At 36.4% G+C, this 18,290-nt stretch overlaps 2 protein-coding genes across 3 annotated transcripts in view; one reads left to right on the top strand and one right to left on the bottom strand.

Moving 5' to 3' along the window:
• The window catches only part of LOC111064270 (ELAV-like protein 3), a 152,259-nt gene extending 138,459 nt beyond the window's left edge, over positions 1-13,800 (bottom strand). The window contains exon 1 of the mRNA XM_039442197.1: positions 13,776-13,800. The gene's annotated coding sequence lies outside the window, so the exon portion shown is untranslated. The remainder of the gene's footprint in view (positions 1-13,775) is intronic.
• The window catches only part of LOC111064282 (cytosolic carboxypeptidase 6), a 115,545-nt gene extending 97,712 nt beyond the window's left edge, over positions 1-17,833 (top strand). The window contains exons 10-13 of one of the 2 annotated variants that reach the window (XM_039442194.1): positions 2,520-2,630; positions 3,536-3,648; positions 5,107-5,321; positions 17,195-17,833. In XM_039442194.1, the coding sequence (XP_039298128.1) occupies positions 2,520-2,630; positions 3,536-3,648; positions 5,107-5,321; positions 17,195-17,416 (661 nt within the window). In that variant the 3' untranslated portion in view covers positions 17,417-17,833. The remainder of the gene's footprint in view (positions 1-2,519; positions 2,631-3,535; positions 3,649-5,106; positions 5,322-17,194) is intronic. The other variant, XM_039442196.1, reaches the window with a different exon arrangement.
• The last annotated feature ends 457 nt before the right edge of the window (positions 17,834-18,290 follow it).

The raw sequence follows: 18,290 nt of genomic DNA, 5'->3' as shown, positions 1-18,290 counted from the left end.
AACTTTTATCAGCCGCCATTTTGGATACGAGTATCAAAGAACATTTTAATTGTTTTAAAAAGGCCTTTAAAATGATGTACTACACAATGGGTGTACATTTAAAATATTTGAGTTACAACCCCTAATTTCTTTAAAAACTAAAACTTCAATCAGCCGCCATTTTGGATACAAGTATTATAGAAAATTTTTATTGATGCTATTTTTCTTTTTTTAAATGCCTTTAAAATGATGTACCACACAATGGGTTTTTACATTTAAAATATTCGAGTTACAACCCCTAAGTCACCCCCTTATGAGGGGTTGGAATTCAGTTGTACGTCAAAAGGTAGAATATTCGACGAATGACTTATCCTGTAAGTTACAGTATTATATCTACAACAGTCTCCAACTTATTGATGGGTTCCCATACATATGACTCACTCTGTATATCAAATACTGCCATTATAACGTGAACCTCACTATAATGCTTGGAGAGGAAGATGGTAGTTGCTCATAGTTTTCTTGTAGAAAATGGTTTTCTATATTGTTTAACAGCATCAATATCAATCAAATGCTGCCATTATAACCACCTCACAATAGATTTGTATCATTAAAACTCATAAAACTGGAAAACCTGCAGGGTTCTTGCACACTTTGCACAGATTTTATTTGTTTCGCACTTTACCAGCCTACATGGGGGACCAGAGACCCCCCTTTGGCTCCCCCCTTGGTCGGCCCCTGGTTTTATCCCCTGGACGCCCACAGGTCGAATCGATAAACGACGGAAGGTTTGTTACGCTCACTTAAACATCAGATTTCAATTTATTGAGGTTCCTGGAATTGCTGCAGATTTCAAAGTGGACTGGAAATTGCCATTTTAGTGTCACGTTTCATAAAAACTCAGGAATATCGCGTTATAGGAAGCTGCTTTCACGTTATAAATGTTGATAGATATGGTGATATCCACGTTATAATAAGTGTTCACTTAATCTCATTAGGACTATTTTTTACCAAAATTTTGGAGAGAAACAGTTTTGGGTTTATCCTGTTAATTTTCTCCCAATCATTAATTTGACATGATTGTGGAATGAAATAAATAAATAATAAAAATTCAACTGAGACATTGTCAATATTGTAGAACCGTTCCATAATTTAATAAAAACACAAATATGTTGTCAAATTCTACACAGTGTAGAATTTCAACTGAGTAGAATTTGACAACATATTTGTGTTTTTATTAAATTAAATAAATAATGGCAGTATGTGATTAACATTGGTGTTGCTATCCTCGTCTATCATTCGACAAAGCACAGAAAAAGGAAATTTTTCTCCACTCCGTGGTCAAAGCAAATAGCGCTATCATTTACTCGCTCGCAACGTTGCCAGATCGTTTTAACAATGTATAAATATAATTAATTAACACCATAGCTAATCTTAATTGAGAAAATTTATTAGTTAATCATTGAAAAGCATGTTTTCTTGACAAATAAAATAATAAAAATGATAGATTACTTTGAACAGTTAATGTTACATCAGATATACTGGTATTAGCTATTCTCTAAGCCTGTTTAATTAAGAAATATAATTAATTTAAGTAGAAATATAATTAATTAACACCATAGCTAATCTTAATTGAGAAAATTTATTAGTTAATCATTGAAAAGCATGTTTTCATGACAAATAAAATGATAAAAATGATAGATTACTTTGAACAGTTAATGTTACATCAGATATACTGGTATTAGCTATTCTCTAAGCCTGTTTAATTAACACTTGATCCCGGTAGCTGCATGAGAGAAGATTGCCTGGCTTTAGCTATCACTGAAAGGATATTCGAGATGTCAGTTGTTTACTTCGCACAGTGCTTATCAAACTTTGTATCCAATGACAAAATTTACAGGTTACATCCAATATAATTACATCCATGTGCACGGATTTCATGTGTACATCCAACATTACATTTTTTCAGCTCTAAAACGATACATCTTAATACCATGTACGTCAAGAAATGTGTTCTCCAGCACCCTCCAAAGAAAACCCAGCACGATTTCTGGCGCGTTTTTCCATTCGCATGAGGTGACAAGCTAGAACTATAAAATCGATTTTTCCATGACTACTTCAAGATACAGACTTGCAAATGGCTTCAATCTCTTCGTTACAACAAGCCGAATAAGAATATTCTGGATTACAAAACGTACAAAACTCCTTGATTTTTGAAATAGGTGTCAGGGCGTAATCCCGGAAAATTTCACTCGGAAATTCATCTTTCACATCGATCCTTATTTGGAAGAGAGTTGGTTTCGTGGTCATGCTGATCGATAAGATGAGATATGGATATCATCCTCACCAAAAAAATATTAGTCAAATCTCCAGACCTGTTACCTCCTCTCTTTGTTGAAATTAATAGTTTCAGCTAATTATTGATATTCTCATTTTGGCGAAAACAGAAAAAAAATGTTTTGTATGAAATGCATCAATTGGATTTCTTCATATCAGTTAGTTTGAAAATTTATGTCACATATCAATATTTTGTTCCACAGGTATGAGAGACATATAGTTTTCCCAAAATTGCTAGCCCAAAATACTGATGGCTATGAATCATGCAATACAATGTATAATAGGGATATCAATAAAGCTGGCTCATCACGAAGGTATGAATGTATAAAATTCGAGTAGAAATTTTCTAGTAAGTATAGTAAATACGAAAATTCTATTGGAAGTACGGTGATTAGATTTGGTCAAAACTTTGATGGAATAAAATATTATATTATTCCTCCGCTATTTCTTGTTTCCGAGGTGTTTGCCTGTGATTTAACTTATCATCATCATGATCCTTATTATGCTAGACTAGACCTAACGAAGAAATTGAGACATCTTCCACGGCTGTTACCCAAAAGTGACCACGGATAGCCTTAATCATGACATTTGCGCCCGGACTATGATTTTGAATAAATAAATAGGGGAACAGAAGATATAGCACTCGATGGCTGTTCATTGGAGATTTATGTAGGACAATTCATTGCTTTCACAGAAAGAACCGATAAATAAGTGAACCCAATGTCACAGAATAGGTACAGAATGGAAACTGTCAATCAAACGCCTATCTAACCAATGCTTTTTACGAGGCACAAATACTAGACACGTCACGTGGCCTTAGGAAGTTCCAATCCTGGTCTTCTGATTGGCTCGCGGCAGTGAACGAGATCAATTGATCCGGATCAGTAAAGTGATCCGAACCTCCCATCAATACTATTACAATGGGAGCTTCCTAACAAGATGACGGATTTTTGCGCCAGGGTACTAGCCGAGTTTCCATACTGTATGTATACTGTGCCAAGGTGTGTAAATGCATGGAGAAAGTATTGGTCATGAATATTCTCAAAAATAAAGAGGAAAAAATTACAAATATTGAAGACCTGTGTTTTCCCCGCAGTTCCCAAACTGGGGCGTTGAAGAAAACAGAATTACAGATAATAGCATTATAACTCAAGTGGCGATGGAATGGAGTATGTTGTATTAGTTCTTCTATTCAAATATTTTCATTCATTTTTTTCAGAGTTCTATGTGACGTCCTGAAAGATTCAGTTAACTGCTACTCACTGATAGTATCCTACCATGGATATAAACACCCAAACGTACCAGGTGTTCACTACTATACTGAGGAGTCTTGTATCCTTTCATTGATTAGTATGATTTATTACAATAATACATGCATGATGATACTCCGCTATTTCTCAATTCAAGTATTCCTTCAATATCCTATAGAATTCACCCTGAGGGTACGAACAGAACGGTCAGGTCGATGTTTAGCTTTCAGTTTAGGTCATGCTCGCCATCGACCTTCCAAACACATCGTAAAGCATGGAGTTAAAAGAACCATAAAGAAAAGATAGAATAAAATTATTCCATCGTATAGATCATTAAGGCTGTTCAGTACACTTTTTTATTGGATAATCTTTTTCAATATAATTGTTAAAATCATTATAAGAGTGAGAAAAAGTGGCAACTGAAATTTTCAAGTGGCCTAATAAGCGAGTTATGGGTCGTTGAAGTGCTAACTCAGTTTTCTTCCCAGATCATGAACGGTTTCGACTATATTAACAGAACTTCTCTTAAAAATTCAAAAAATGTATCTTTCCAAACTAAAACATTTTATTCCTCATATGGTTCATAAATAAAAATGTAACATTTTTTGTAAATTTGATAACTTGTTTATTTTGGCATAAATCGCGAGAAAACGAATATTAGAACAAAGCCAATGATATACTGAATGTATTAAAAAAACCTCCAATGGAAAATTCGAAACCGTTTATGATCTGGAAAGAAAACGGAGTTAGCACTTTCAACAACCCATAACTCGCTTATTAGACCACTTAAGAATTTCAGTTGCCACTTTTTCTCACTCTTATAATGATCTTAATAATTATATTGAAAAAGATTATCCAATTTAAATAATGAAAAAAGTGTACCAAACAGCCTTAATGTTCCAAATTTCAAGCCGATTTACTCGAGCCAATTACTGTCTATTAATACTGATTTGGCTGGGTGATTATGTTAGGGTGCGTACAGATATACGCGCCGCGAACATGAGCAATTCACTTTTAATCAGCTGACTATATCTGTACTTTTACAGAAACGGTAAGATATAGATATAAAAAGCTTGGCATCAGCTGATTAAAAGTGAATTGCTCATGTTCGCGGCGCGTAAATCTGTACGCACCTTAAGAACGGCACAGTATGAGAGACTACTAGACTACTACAAATTCCAGTGTCACATAGCTTCACGAAAAAGAACTACTAGGATTATCAGCTTGAGTTCAAGAACTCAAGAACTTGACTTGAAGTTTTCAAAATCGCTCATTCAACTAAAACGTTACAAAAAACTTGAATTCAAGGAGACTTGACTAACTCAAACCCTACTTTAGAGAGCTTTTTTGTTAGATTTATTGTGCAATTCACTACTTATTCTTACAATTTGAATTTATTTTCGTGAAATATTTATTTATTTATCACATTGTGTACAAATACTTAACATGAGGAAAGGCACAACAGGCTCATGCCCAAAACTGTCCCATTTCCAATTTATACTATGATTTAAAAATATGATTCTGAACTGGAGCTACACAGATTACCGACTGGGACGCAACGTTGTGCGAACCTACTTGGATTACTATCGTATAACAGGAGTGGTGCCAGCGGCAGAGAGAGAACCAAGGCAGGCTCGGGCCAGGAGACGTCAACCGAGAACCAAATCCTTCCACAGTCGATCGGTGCCAGGTCGATCAGCTGCCTTGCCTTCGTCCAGGGAGGCCTCAGCACACAGAGTGGCCCTCACTTTCCGAGTAAGTGATGATGAGAAACTGCATTTATTATGTTGGGGGCTTCTACACTTGAGGCGATTTATACTGATTACGATTAGATTTATTACTTATAACACTATAACACACGGAGGTAAACTAGAAACAACTATAAACTGATAACTACCTGTACCAGAAGGTTCTAGGAAGCGTTTGCCATTGGAAGACAGCTCAGTCGACCGGAACACACTGGAAGATTCCAGAAAACCCTCAACTCTGTCACCCTTCTAAAGGCCTCATCCATAACACTGCCCCCTCCTGAATAAAGATTTTCTTTCCCAGAACAGTCAAGATCTATCCTGAAGGTGTGGCAAGCCGAAGCTGGTTTTGATGGATCCGCAGGGGTGGCTGTCCATGGATTGTAAACACAACAGGTGACACTGATTGAAGATCTCCAGTGTCCTTGAAGATTCTTCCATTCATTGGTCTCACAATCTTCCAGTCCAATCCATCATAGCCACAGCCGAGTCTGGGGATCCCTAGCTGCTCCACTCCCAGGAATTAGAGATGAGTCCGCAGGTGCATTAGACTTTGCCACAAAGCCTGATATATGGATTCTTCTTGGGGTTAGTCCTTTGTCAACAAATAGAACAAATGTTGGCTCTGATCCTGAAGATGAAGTGCTCTTCCCACTGTTGGATTCTGGAGGTTCAGCTCATCCCAATCTTCCAAACTTCCCCCTGAAGACTGTAGCAATCCCTCGTGACACCCCACATTCCTAGTTATACAATGGGCCAATGCATAGGCCTTTGGTAGGGTGAACAGGTCCTGGAAACTGTCGATGTCATTCCCTTCTTTCTGTGACTTCTCCAGATTGGCCAGGAACTCTTCAAAGTCAGGGATGGCTGGTTGAAGAACCTGCACTTCTTGAACGTCCCTTGCAGTATTATCTCTATGATAGGGTGCCAGTCGAAGTGGACAATTTGTGGTGTACCTCTTGGTTTCTTGATCCTGTAGACCACATCATTGATCCTTGTGACCACTTCATAAGGTCCATCCCAGGAAGTCTGCAACTTGGGAGAGTATCCACGATGTCATCGAGGGATGTACAACCAAACCTTGTCACCAGCCTCGTATCCTCCATGGTCTGCTTTGATGTTATAACAATGCTTCATCATGTCATTGGCATCCTGGGTGTTTGTGTGGATGGTCTCATGGATTTCGTCCATCTGTTTTCGGAGTCTGTCCATCTGTTTGATGATGTAGTCTTCTCATTCCAGGTCCTCTCCAGGCTTGAATCCATACTCCAGGTCACAGGGTAGTCGCACATCTTACCCAAACACTATCTTTGCTGGTGCCATTCTTGTAGTCTCATTGATTGAACTTTGGTATGCCATCAGGAAAAAATGATAATGTTCATCCCAGTCTCATTGATGCCTGGATACAACCTTTGACAAGTATTTTCCCACGATCCTGTTCATACTCTCCACCATTCCATCAGATTGGGGATGCAGTGGTGTTGTCCTGATCTTGTTGATGCCCAATACTTCACATATTCAAGAAAACACTGCAGATTCGAAGTTTCTCCCTTGGTCTGAATATAACTCCAGTGAATCCGAACCAACTAAAGAATTCCTTCACCAAAAAATCAGCTACAGTAACCGCCTCCTGATTTGGCAGTGCATAGGCTTCTACCCACTTTCTGAAGTAATCCATTGCAACCAGGATGTATTTGTTTCTATCATCAGTAATTGGAAACGGTCCAGCAATGTCAATGGCTATCGGTTCAAATGGGGCTCCCACATTATGTTTCTGCATAGGAGCACAATAGACATAGCTAGACATAGGGACATTTGCAGATGCACAGACTGCACAATTTCGGCATCAGTTCTTGACATGCTCTTTTGAATTTGGCCAGTAGAACCTCTCTCCTACCTTTTCCAGGGTATTGTGCACTCCAAAATGCCCACTAGAGACTCATCATGTAGCTGTCTCAATACTTCTGGAATTCTCTTCCTTGGGACAATGATTTGTAGTCGTTTCTGATCACCTGCAGCATTTCCCATCACCCTCTTCAAGATTCCTCCTTCTTCCACAATCGAAGCTCAAATTCAAATGCTAATCTATAAATAATTATTATTCGACGAAAATCCAAAGTTAAATGCTGAAAAACACCTGGAAGACTCCTGCAACTGCAAATATTGACAACAGGGTTAACAGCTAGATGGAAGTTCAATGAGATCAATTCTGTACAACTGTTTACCTTGTTGTCAATATTTGCAGTTGCAGAAGTCTTCCAGGTAGTTTACAGCATTTCATATCGAATTTCCATGGCTGGCTGCTATGGCCTAGTATAAAATGAGAGCTGCTATCCAGAGATTGTCAGTTAGGTTCAAGGGTGAGCATACTTGACTAGCAATAAGGAGGTACCAGGTTCGATTCCTGGGCTGGCAAAACATTTTTGGATAGAAGCTCTCATCGAATTTCCATCTAGCTGATAAACCTGTTGTCAATATTTGCAAATGCAGGAATCTTCGGGGTGGTTTGCAGCATTTAACTTTAGATTTTCGTTCAATAATATTTGAGTGATCTTATTCAGCATCCACCTGTTGGTCCAATGCGTACAAATGACGACCTCTGTTGGTTAATGCTCCGATTTTAGTCGAGAGAATGCCAATGAAAGCCAGTGTAGGCAAACCACCCATCCACACTAATTGTGAACCAATTTGTGCTGTTCCCTGTTTTGTTGTCTTCTCTACTGTTTTTCTGTGTAATTGAGTTGCTATAGGCCTAATTTTTATTAGTCGTAGAGCTCCCGAAGTGGAAGACGCTGAGTAAAATCATGATCATCGATTTTTATTAGACTTGGCGGTTTTCTTGTTCGCCCACCAGCTTTTCATTCTCTGAGAAAATGCAGCTTTTCTTTCTTCACTCCATCTTGTGCCAACTCTTGGTGCTTTTATCTCTGGAATAATTTCCCATTTGTTCAGTTTTGTTTTGAAATTATTTCTATTTTTAATTTCATCATTAGTAATTCCTGCCAAAACTAGATCTTTCTTAACATTCCTAATCCATTCTCCTCCATAGGCAACCTAATTGTTATTAATTATTATTGCGTTATTTTTTTATTTGTTTTTAATTGCTTTTCACAGCTTGTGTTCATTCAAGTTAATATTTTAGATTTCTATGATGGATATGTCGCTGCAGTAGCGGCTCGTGATCTTTTGCTTGGTGGTTCAACCTCATGATCTATTGGGGAGAAAGGTCAAGAGGATATAGGGTATTGAGCATAATCAAGTGTAAAGGTAATCAATAATAATTTCAAAGAATTACCCCCCAAAGATCAAGCATATTTTCTACAAATATAGATTTTTTGTCCTGTTCATATTTTTTTGTTTGATTTTTACTTCGGGAGTTGGTCTACCATCATGTTTTATTTTACACCTATCCTCAATATTAATAATGTTTGTATTTAACAAAATAATACTGAACCTTATTCAATATCTTCATCAAAATGCTGTTACGGCAACACAATAAATTATATTCACACTCTCACTAAAAGAAAATGGACTTACTAGATTGGCTGGTAGACGTGGAGTCTACCGGTGAATGCTCTATAAGTATGCTCTGTCGTTTTTAGCAAATTAATATGGGTTTTTGAAAGTTTAAAGTGCAAATTTTGTGTGAGTTCGATTAAACACCAGTTATTGGATCGTACACACAAGATAGTGAGTATAAGCTTGAATAGAAGAGATAATCGTGCATCTTTATTCTAACATCCAGTCTGAGAAAGGTATTGAATTGAAAAATACTCGTCTAGCTATACAGATAAGTCAAGTCTGCAACTTTCTTCTATGTAGACTAATTTACCAATATTGAGGAATTTCCCTTCATATCTATCAGCAGTACAGTAGTTGAAATTGAGTTATTGGAAGAGTCTTGTTATCAGAACTGATAATTTTTAAAAATAAAGTTGCTTATCTTTGCGGAGAAGGATTTCTTAGAGCTGCTGATATATTGACTAAATGAAGAATAAGACGACTTCTTCTTGATAATTTTAAATACATAATATAATCATCACAATTTTTTTTTAATTAGCTTTCTCGAAAATTCACCGTTTTCCTCCCATTCTAATCTTTCCATTATTACCTGTGATCTCAGGAGCTTCCTCATCTAAACCATGCCATGAACGCTCTCTTGGCGCTTCCTTTTTCTCCTGTTGCTCCTATCCTATCACCATTATAACAAGCATTTTGTATCTATCATCAAGTTTTACATCTTTTATAAAACTGTTGGACAGACTATCAATTGATAATGAAGCGAAGATTGAAGAATTCCAAGTGTGGTACGTGTATGAATTTAATTGTGGGTGATTGTCTTGCTGTTTTTTGCGAGCACATATGTGAGAGTTGGTACCACATAGAATGTGCTGTTATTAATGAAATAGAGTATCAAAGACTATCAATCTGTGAGGAAAAATGGTTTTGTGGAAAATGTGAACTACATATTTCCAATGGTGAGCTCAGAAAGGAAATAGATAACCTAAATAAGACTATTCAGTTCATGCAATCAAAAATGAAAGAGTTCAAGCAAGCTTATGATGAACTCAGTAAACAGAAAAGCAACTTGAGAGAAGTATGTCTAAAAAAAGAAGAAAAAATAAATAAAATACAGACGGAACTCGATATTTTAAAATCTAAAAATGAGCAATGGATAACGACTTCTTCAAAGAGAAATAATTCAATGAGATATAGTGGAATGTCACCTCAACAATTGAATAAATCAAATTTTTCCTCTCCTGTAATGACAAACAATAGATTCTCCTGCTTGGATGAGTATTCTGAACATAATGACTCATTGAACAGTAATAGTAATGTTTTGAATGGGAACAGAGGGTTGTGAAACACATTCCTAGAGTACATTTGACTGAAAAAAAGGTTGAAACACTACTAAATCTCACGAACAACGGTAAAGAAGTTTTGGAAGAATCCATTTATTTGCAGACAGTCATGGACGAAATTTGAACAATATTATCAGTAAGATTAGTGACTATTCAGTTGTTTCGACCATCAAATCTGGAGCTGAATTTGAGTATGTAGGACCAGACAATTGTGCTGATATTCGATCAGACGACTGTGTAGTGTTGCTGGGTGGAACAAACGATGTTGGTAGGAATGAAGCGAACGATTTTTTGATAAATTTGCGAAAAAAACTACAAGAACTTCGACAATCGAAAGTTATCGTTTGTTCTGTACCCCATCGTCACGACTTGGCAGATTGGTCATGCATCAATCAAGAGGTAAAGAGGGTTAATACGGAGATTGCTAAACTGTGTAAATATTTCAATAATTGTCAATTCCTGGATGTGAGTAATGTAGGCAGACGGTTTCATACAACTCATGGGCTCCATCTTAACTATATTGGGAAAAAAATAATTTCACAGAAGATAATAAACTTTGTAGACAGTTTTTCATCAGGAGTACAAAAGAACTGTGTTTCTGAGCAGGCTATTCCTTTACATGGGAAACATTTTTTAGACGTGAAGTGATAGGTAATAATGTATCGCTATCAGAGCCAGATTTTAGTAGCCCGTTACAAACTAATGCAGCTCTGGATGAGAATGCTGACTACCAGCAAAGAGTTCTTTTTTTGAATTTACAAGGAATCTCAGGAAAATTGAACATTCTTTCCCACTTGGCTGATCAGCACGATTTTAGTGTGATGTGTTTTAGTGAGCACTGGAAGCGGAATGATGCTTTGAGATATGAGGTGATTGATAACTACGTCCTGGCCTCAAGTTACTGCAGAAAAAATCACTCAAGAGGAGGAGTAGCGGTGTACTTGAAACATGAAGAGATTGACTTAGCTTGGATATGCGAGGAACTTACATTTGAAGCAGCAGCTGTTCACCTGAAGGAGTACAAAGTGATCTTAGTGAGCATATACAGATCACCATCAGGAGACCCTATTCTCTTTATGGAAAAGTTGGAGCATCTTCTTTTCTACCTATTCAAGTTTAAGAAAGAAATATTTATTGGCGGGGACTACAATGCTCATTTTGATGTAGCAACAGAACAATCCAGTGTGCAGAAGTTGAAAGTGAAATTCATTCATTTAAAATTCATTTGAAAATACTGAATTTCAATTTTTCAGACCACTCTGGTATCCACTTGACATTTTCAAATAATTCGATGAATGATAAGGTGCCTTCATTGAAAAAGTTTGCAAGAGATGTATCACTAAAAAGGCTTGATAGGTTGAAGAATAGATTGATGTTAGTGGATTGGAGGAAAATATTTGAGGGTATAAAGGAGGCCCAATCTGCTTTTGATCATTTCTTTGAAGTCTTCTACAAAATATTCAACGAAATATGCCCAAGTATACCTATAAAAGAAAGTAAGAAGACACGGAAAACTGGAAAAAAATCAAATTGGTACACCACAGAATTGGCTGAATTGAAGAATACTATGATGGCTTTCAGAAATATTTTCCTACTAAATAAAAGCAATGAATCACAATTGGCATACAAAAAAGTAAAAAAAATCTATAAGGATGAACTGAATAAGGCAAAGCTCAATCATAATGCTGGCTACATTGAAAAATCTGACAACAAGTCAAAAGCTGCATGGACCCTTGTTAACAAAGTGAGGAATGGAGGTTTCAAGTCACAAAGCATCGAGATTCCACCAGAGGAGTTCAACAACTACTACCTCTCATCAGTCCAGGATGCAAGAGACAGCATTGAGCGACCTCAGTTGACAGCTAAGGACTTCATGGAGCGCCTGCCTTCTCCACACAACAATTTCAAATGGAGGGATGTTTCTTGTGCGGACGTTTACAAAGTTATAAAAAATATGAAAAATTCAAAGAGCAAAGACATATTTGACATTTCCAACCAGGTTTTGAAGTGTGTGTGTGAGTCTATTGTTGTACCAATTACTTATTGCATCAATATGTGCCTGAGACAGGGAGTTTTTCCATCAAAGTTGAAAATCTCAAGACTGGTACCATTGTTCAAAAAAGTGGGGATAGGTTTCTACCAAAAAGCTATCGTCCAATCTCAATAGTTCCAATTTTTGGCAAAATTTTTGAACAAATTGTGAAGACCCAAATCTGTAACTTTGACAGTCTCAATTTGATAAGTAGTTCCCAGTTCGGCTATAGAGTAGGCCAAAATACTACAGGAGCAGTTTTAACTATTATCGATGATATAATACAGGCTTTTGAGGATAAGTGTGTGGCTCAAATTACAGCATGCGATTTAAGTAAAGCGTTCGACTGTGTAGATCACTCAATTATATTTCAAAAATTGAATCACTTGGGAATACGTGGAGAGTGTCTCAATTTTTCCAAGTCATATCTGGATAACAGATCGCAAATAGTTGATGTGAATGGAAACAAATCATCTGCTTCCTATGTTAAGTTTGGTGTGCCTCAGGGTTCAGTACTGGGGCCACTGTTGTTTCTAGTGATGGTCAATGATCTTCCGAATAGTATAACGTCTTCAAAAACAATCATGTTCGCAGATGATACAACTTTTCTTTCTTTTGACAGAGACTTACAAACTCTAAACAGGATTGCCAATGAAACCTTAAATCAAGCTGTCATATGGTTCAAAGCGAATAGTTTTGTCATCAATGAGTCAAAAACACAAGAGGCCATTTATTCATTGAATACCAGATCCAAGTTTCCAGAAAAATATGTGAGAAAAATTAAATTACTGGGGGTTCAGATTGACAATCATTTGACATGGAGTGACCACATAGATTCAGTATGTAGTAAGCTTTCAAAGGTTATTTATTTGTTAAAGACTTTGAAATACCATGTACCTGAAAGTTATTTAATAAGTATCTATTATGCTCTATTTCATTCTATATTGAATTATGGTATTATTCTATGGGGAGATTGTGCAAGAGTATCCGAAGTTTTTCTATTACAAAAGAAAGCAATTAGAATTATAACCAATTCAGAGATGAGAGCCCACTGTAAGCAACTTTTTATTAAAAGTAGAGTACGGTAATGACAGTTATTTGTTTGTACATATACACCCTGCTACTACATGTCAAGTCTGAGGAAACAAATCTAACCAGCAACAAAAACATCCACACACACCATACAAGAAGCTATGGAAATTTGCATATACCACAAGTACGGTTATCAAAGACCTTAAGAAGCCATGTAAATGTAGGTTTGAGACTCTTCAATCACCTTCCTCAAGAAATAAGGAATTTCCCGTTTTTGAAGTTTAAAGATGCACTTTACAATTTTCTAGTCAAAAATCCCTTTTACAGCTTGAAAGAGTACTATGAGAAGTGAATATTTGAATGAATTATGACTTTTAAAAAATGTAGGTATACTTTGATGTTATTATGACTTATATTGTATAGAAATATATTAAGATGTAATTGAATATTATAACTATCTTGACAATGCCTCATGCAATCATGTAATTGTTCTTGGACAAATAAAAATATTCTATTCTATTCTAGAAATACTTACAAATACACGAACCGTACCGTATAACCTCAAAACTGTCACGCTTTGTTTACCACTTTTTTAACAACTCTCTGTCCACTCTCTGTCTCAGACAGCACCGTATCGCGCAAGCGTTAGCAACGGGTTTTTCCCGTTCCATTCAGTCAGATCTTTGAATGTAACGTTCTTTGTGATGATAGTTACCGAGCACTGTAACTGGAGCCAATCGTCATTCTATTTGATGAAGGATATTATTATCCAATGATGATTTATCATTAAATTCAATATAATAATCATTATATTATCGTTTTATTTAATAAAAGGAAGAGTACTTTTGAAAAATATAACAGTTGTTATTTAACTGATGTTAAAAAACACTATAACTAAGTCAGCATGTTGTCATTTCAAAACAAAAACCGAACCCTCAACCTCCCCTTTTACATTTAAAACATCAATAAATATAACTATTTGAAAAACCTCTAATCCCTTCCAGAATATTGCAATTTCAAAGCAAAATCCTAACCTATCTTTCCACCTTTGAAATATCAAAAAGCATAATTCTACCTGGACCCTAGCCCTTTCTAGCATATTGCAATTTTAAAGCAAAAACCCAACCTAACCTTATGGAACATAAGTAAATATAATCCAAAAAAACCTAACCCCTAACCCCTTCACATTTAATAATTTAGATTTCAAAGCAGAATCCTAACCCCCTAACCTATCCTTTCACATTTGAAACATCAAGAAACATAACTCTAACTGCACCCTAGCCCCTTCTAGCATGTTGCAATTTCAAAGCAAAAACCTAACCTATCCTAATAACACATTATTAAATATAACCTAAATAAAACCTAACCTCCAACCCTTTCACATTCGTTGAATTAAATTTTAATACTTAGATTTATTCGTCATCTTTAGAACAAAACATAAACATACTGCCACCAACTTAAATTTATTGGTTATGAGGAAGTTCAAGATGGCACTGAAACTGAATCACGAATACTCACGATTCATTCCGAGGTTTACCGAATGGTTCACATTGCCTCGGCTAGGCTCGGCTACTCTCGGATGAACTCGTTCAAACTTGGTCCAGGCAGGTTTGTGAACCAAATTCATGCTAGCAAACCGATTCCCCTCCTCCGTTGTACTACCTCACCCAGCCCTGTTTTTGAGTTCAGATTGGGGAATGAAGATTTAGTGCTTTCCACCACCACCCGTCTCGTCATAACAGTTGGTGCTGTTTCAAGCAAGCCACTCCGGCACCGGCCGCAAAACATCGACAATAAGTTTATGTAGATGAAAAATGTTGTGATGTAATTTCATGAGTATAAGATAAAAATATAATTATTTGAGTTGCAATTTCTTCATTGTATAGGAAGTTGATTCAATTCTGGGGGTTCAATGAACCATTGAACACATAGGACGAGCCGCCACTGTATCGCTGGCTACCGCTGGCCTTGTAGGGCACTGATCAATTGGTAATACCAACGCGGCCAAGCTTACCAGGCTGGTTAACAGCTGCAAGTACCTTGGTGTCGTCATAGATCAGCATCTACGGTGAGATACATCTAGATAATGTAACAAGAACGATGAGGTATTTAATGATCCAGGTATCACGATTAAGGGATCTTCTTCCAAGTAGAGCTATGCGACAGGTGTATATGGGATGGGGCAGGCAGTCCTCCAATATGGTACGGTATTGTTGCATGGTGTGCAGCCTTTTCTACAACTATTGAGCCACTCAAAATGATGCTCAAGCTGTTGCACTGTCGGAGAGGAATCTGGAGTCGGTGCAGACTTGGTTGAATGCCAATGCTTGGTTGATGTTCCTCAACAGAGCCAAAGTCACAACACTCACTTTTAGGCTCAAAAAGGGATCAGCAACAAATGATACTAGGAATAATGATTGAGCCTACTCTAAGCTGGGCACAACACATTGCTGGTCTGAAAAGTGGGTTGAGCTGCAGTGCAGTGTGTTTGCCATGCCCTTATGTGGGCAGCTGCACCAACATGGACTACGTCACGCTTATTTTGCTATTTTTCATCCACACATTTCATAATGGCCTGATAGTCTGGGGCTGTTCTTCACAAGCACAAGACATTTTCATAATGCAGAAAAGGGCTGTCAGAGTCATCGCCAGGGCGCGGAATCGGGAACATTGTAGATATATTTATAAAGGTTTTCGCATTCTAACTCTATATTCATTATATATATATTGCAATACTTACTATTTCTGAAAGCGAATCCGGAGAAAAAGGAGTTGAGAAATGTAATTCATTCTTATAATACAAGATCCAATCAGACGCTCAATGTAACACGAAGCAGACTGCATAAAACTGATCAAAGTCCCGCGAATGTTGCAATTAAATTGATGAATAGGCTTCCTATTGAGGTGAGGCAACTTAATCACAGGAGGTTCAAACAGATTTTAGAAATATTTCTCTTGAAAAACCCCTTGTACTCAGTTTGAGTTTAACGGCATGAAAATGAATGTAGAAGATTTCAATATTTAGAATTTATTTATATTACTGTTATAGAATAGGATTAATATACCGTGCATGTTTTTATTGTAAATGTGACTTTGTATTGTTTTTATTGACAGTATTTGTATTGACTGAGTGTTGTTTTGTTACTGTTATATTGACTGGCCTATATGTCAAATTGTGACATCCTGTTTTTTGGCTAATAAATATATTCATTATTCAGAATCGTGTTAAGGATAATGCTGAAAAGGGATCACTATTAACTGTCAGAGGAACTATTTGTCGGAGCAAGGGTGTTGAGCATAAAAAAGCTTTAGATCAAGGGGTCAATTGTCTTTATGTGTAAAAAGAATGTTTTTGCAGTGTTGCCACATGCACACCCCTCTAGAAGAATGGCATCAGGAATGATAGAGGAGACAAAAAGGGAAACGACCACAGGGCAGACACATTTATATTATCTGGCCCCAAGATTTGGAATTGGCATTGCTTTATTATGTATTTGACTAGGATAGCAATCCTATTTGTATGAGTGCCTACTTGCTCAAGAACAAATAAAACTATTTATCTTTTTCCTTAAGGGCTACTTTTGAATATAAATCTGAGTACCCTTTAATTAAAATAATTTCAAAAAGGGTACTCGATTTATATTTTTATTTAAAACTATTTGATTTGAAATTAACACTTTGCACAGAGATGTTGTGGAATTTCTCCATAAATTAAGGTGAAATAAAAAGATGTTGTCAATTCCACATTTTGAATTGACAACATCTTTTTATTTCACCTTAATACTTGATTTGATTTTGTATGCTATGAAAACGTTGACATCTTAAGTTAGCGAGATCGAGATGATCCATATTTTGCAAATAGTTTCCTTATTATTTAAGACCTGTGGATATTGCTATTTTTCTTTTTGTATATGTAGAATTTGAATAATAGAATTGATTTTGCACGATTGTAAGGACGATGCGCTGACAAGTGAAGGGGAAGGAGAGCGGACCTGTCACACACGTGTCACCTCTCACACGTGGGTGAAGAGACGACGCTGTAGGTCCCAGCCTCCACCTAGACCTCCACCTCCATCTCAACCACCACTACCACCTACAGTCAACATCATCGACTTCAACACACTCACTCGGGGTGGTCTTGAGCTGGCTAAGAAACGCAAAGCACCTCCTTATTAATAATTTCATTCGAATTTACACACTTTTGTATCGACAAGAAATACATGCAACATACCAGAATATTATTCATTTTTTCAATGAAACACTGGAATGTTGTCTACAAACATCACGAATTAAATGAAAATTCCATCTTACCAACAACAGTATCTGAAGTAAACAATAATTCCCGATTTAAAAATATTAAATGAAAATACTAAGAAATTGTCAAAACCACAGATTTATTGATACTAAGAAAGACCGGTTGGATGGTATAATCAATGAACATAATAAATTAATAAAATGATATTCTTTCAAATACATAAATCACTTTTCCGGAAGTGCGGAGCCCACATAAATCTGTGGATTTATTTGTAACTTTGTTTCGATAGTGATTACCATCAACTGGTTTCGGTTGTTACACCATTGTCAATCTCTGATAAACTATAAACTGATTATGAGTTTATAGTTTATCAGAGATTGACAATGGTGTAACAACCGGAACCGGTCTTTCTAAGTATCAATAAATCTGTGGTTTTGACAATTTCTTAGTATTTTCATTTAATATTAATAATTACTACAATATCAACTTCTCAACTACACTAAAAGCGATTTGAAAATCATTGAAAGAGAGAACACCTCCCTATAATTTCTACATTTTTCATCCGAAATTGCACAGTTTTGTATCGACAAGCAATACATTCCAGAATATTTTTCATTTGTTCAATAATTCCCGATTCAAAAACCATTGAGAGTCAGTGGTTTATTATAACTTCAAAGAGCAAACGAAAAACTATAGGATTTGATTGTCACTTCATTCAATCGTATGGTTTGTATGACATCAGCCTTCATTTTTTTAATGGAAATGAAAATCAGGTCTTAGACCATCCGAAATTGC

Source organism: Nilaparvata lugens, chromosome X, assembly GCF_014356525.2.
Source record: "Nilaparvata lugens isolate BPH chromosome X, ASM1435652v1, whole genome shotgun sequence".
Taxonomy (NCBI): domain Eukaryota; kingdom Metazoa; phylum Arthropoda; class Insecta; order Hemiptera; family Delphacidae; genus Nilaparvata; species Nilaparvata lugens.
This window is presented reverse-complemented; position numbering and strand designations above follow the sequence as displayed.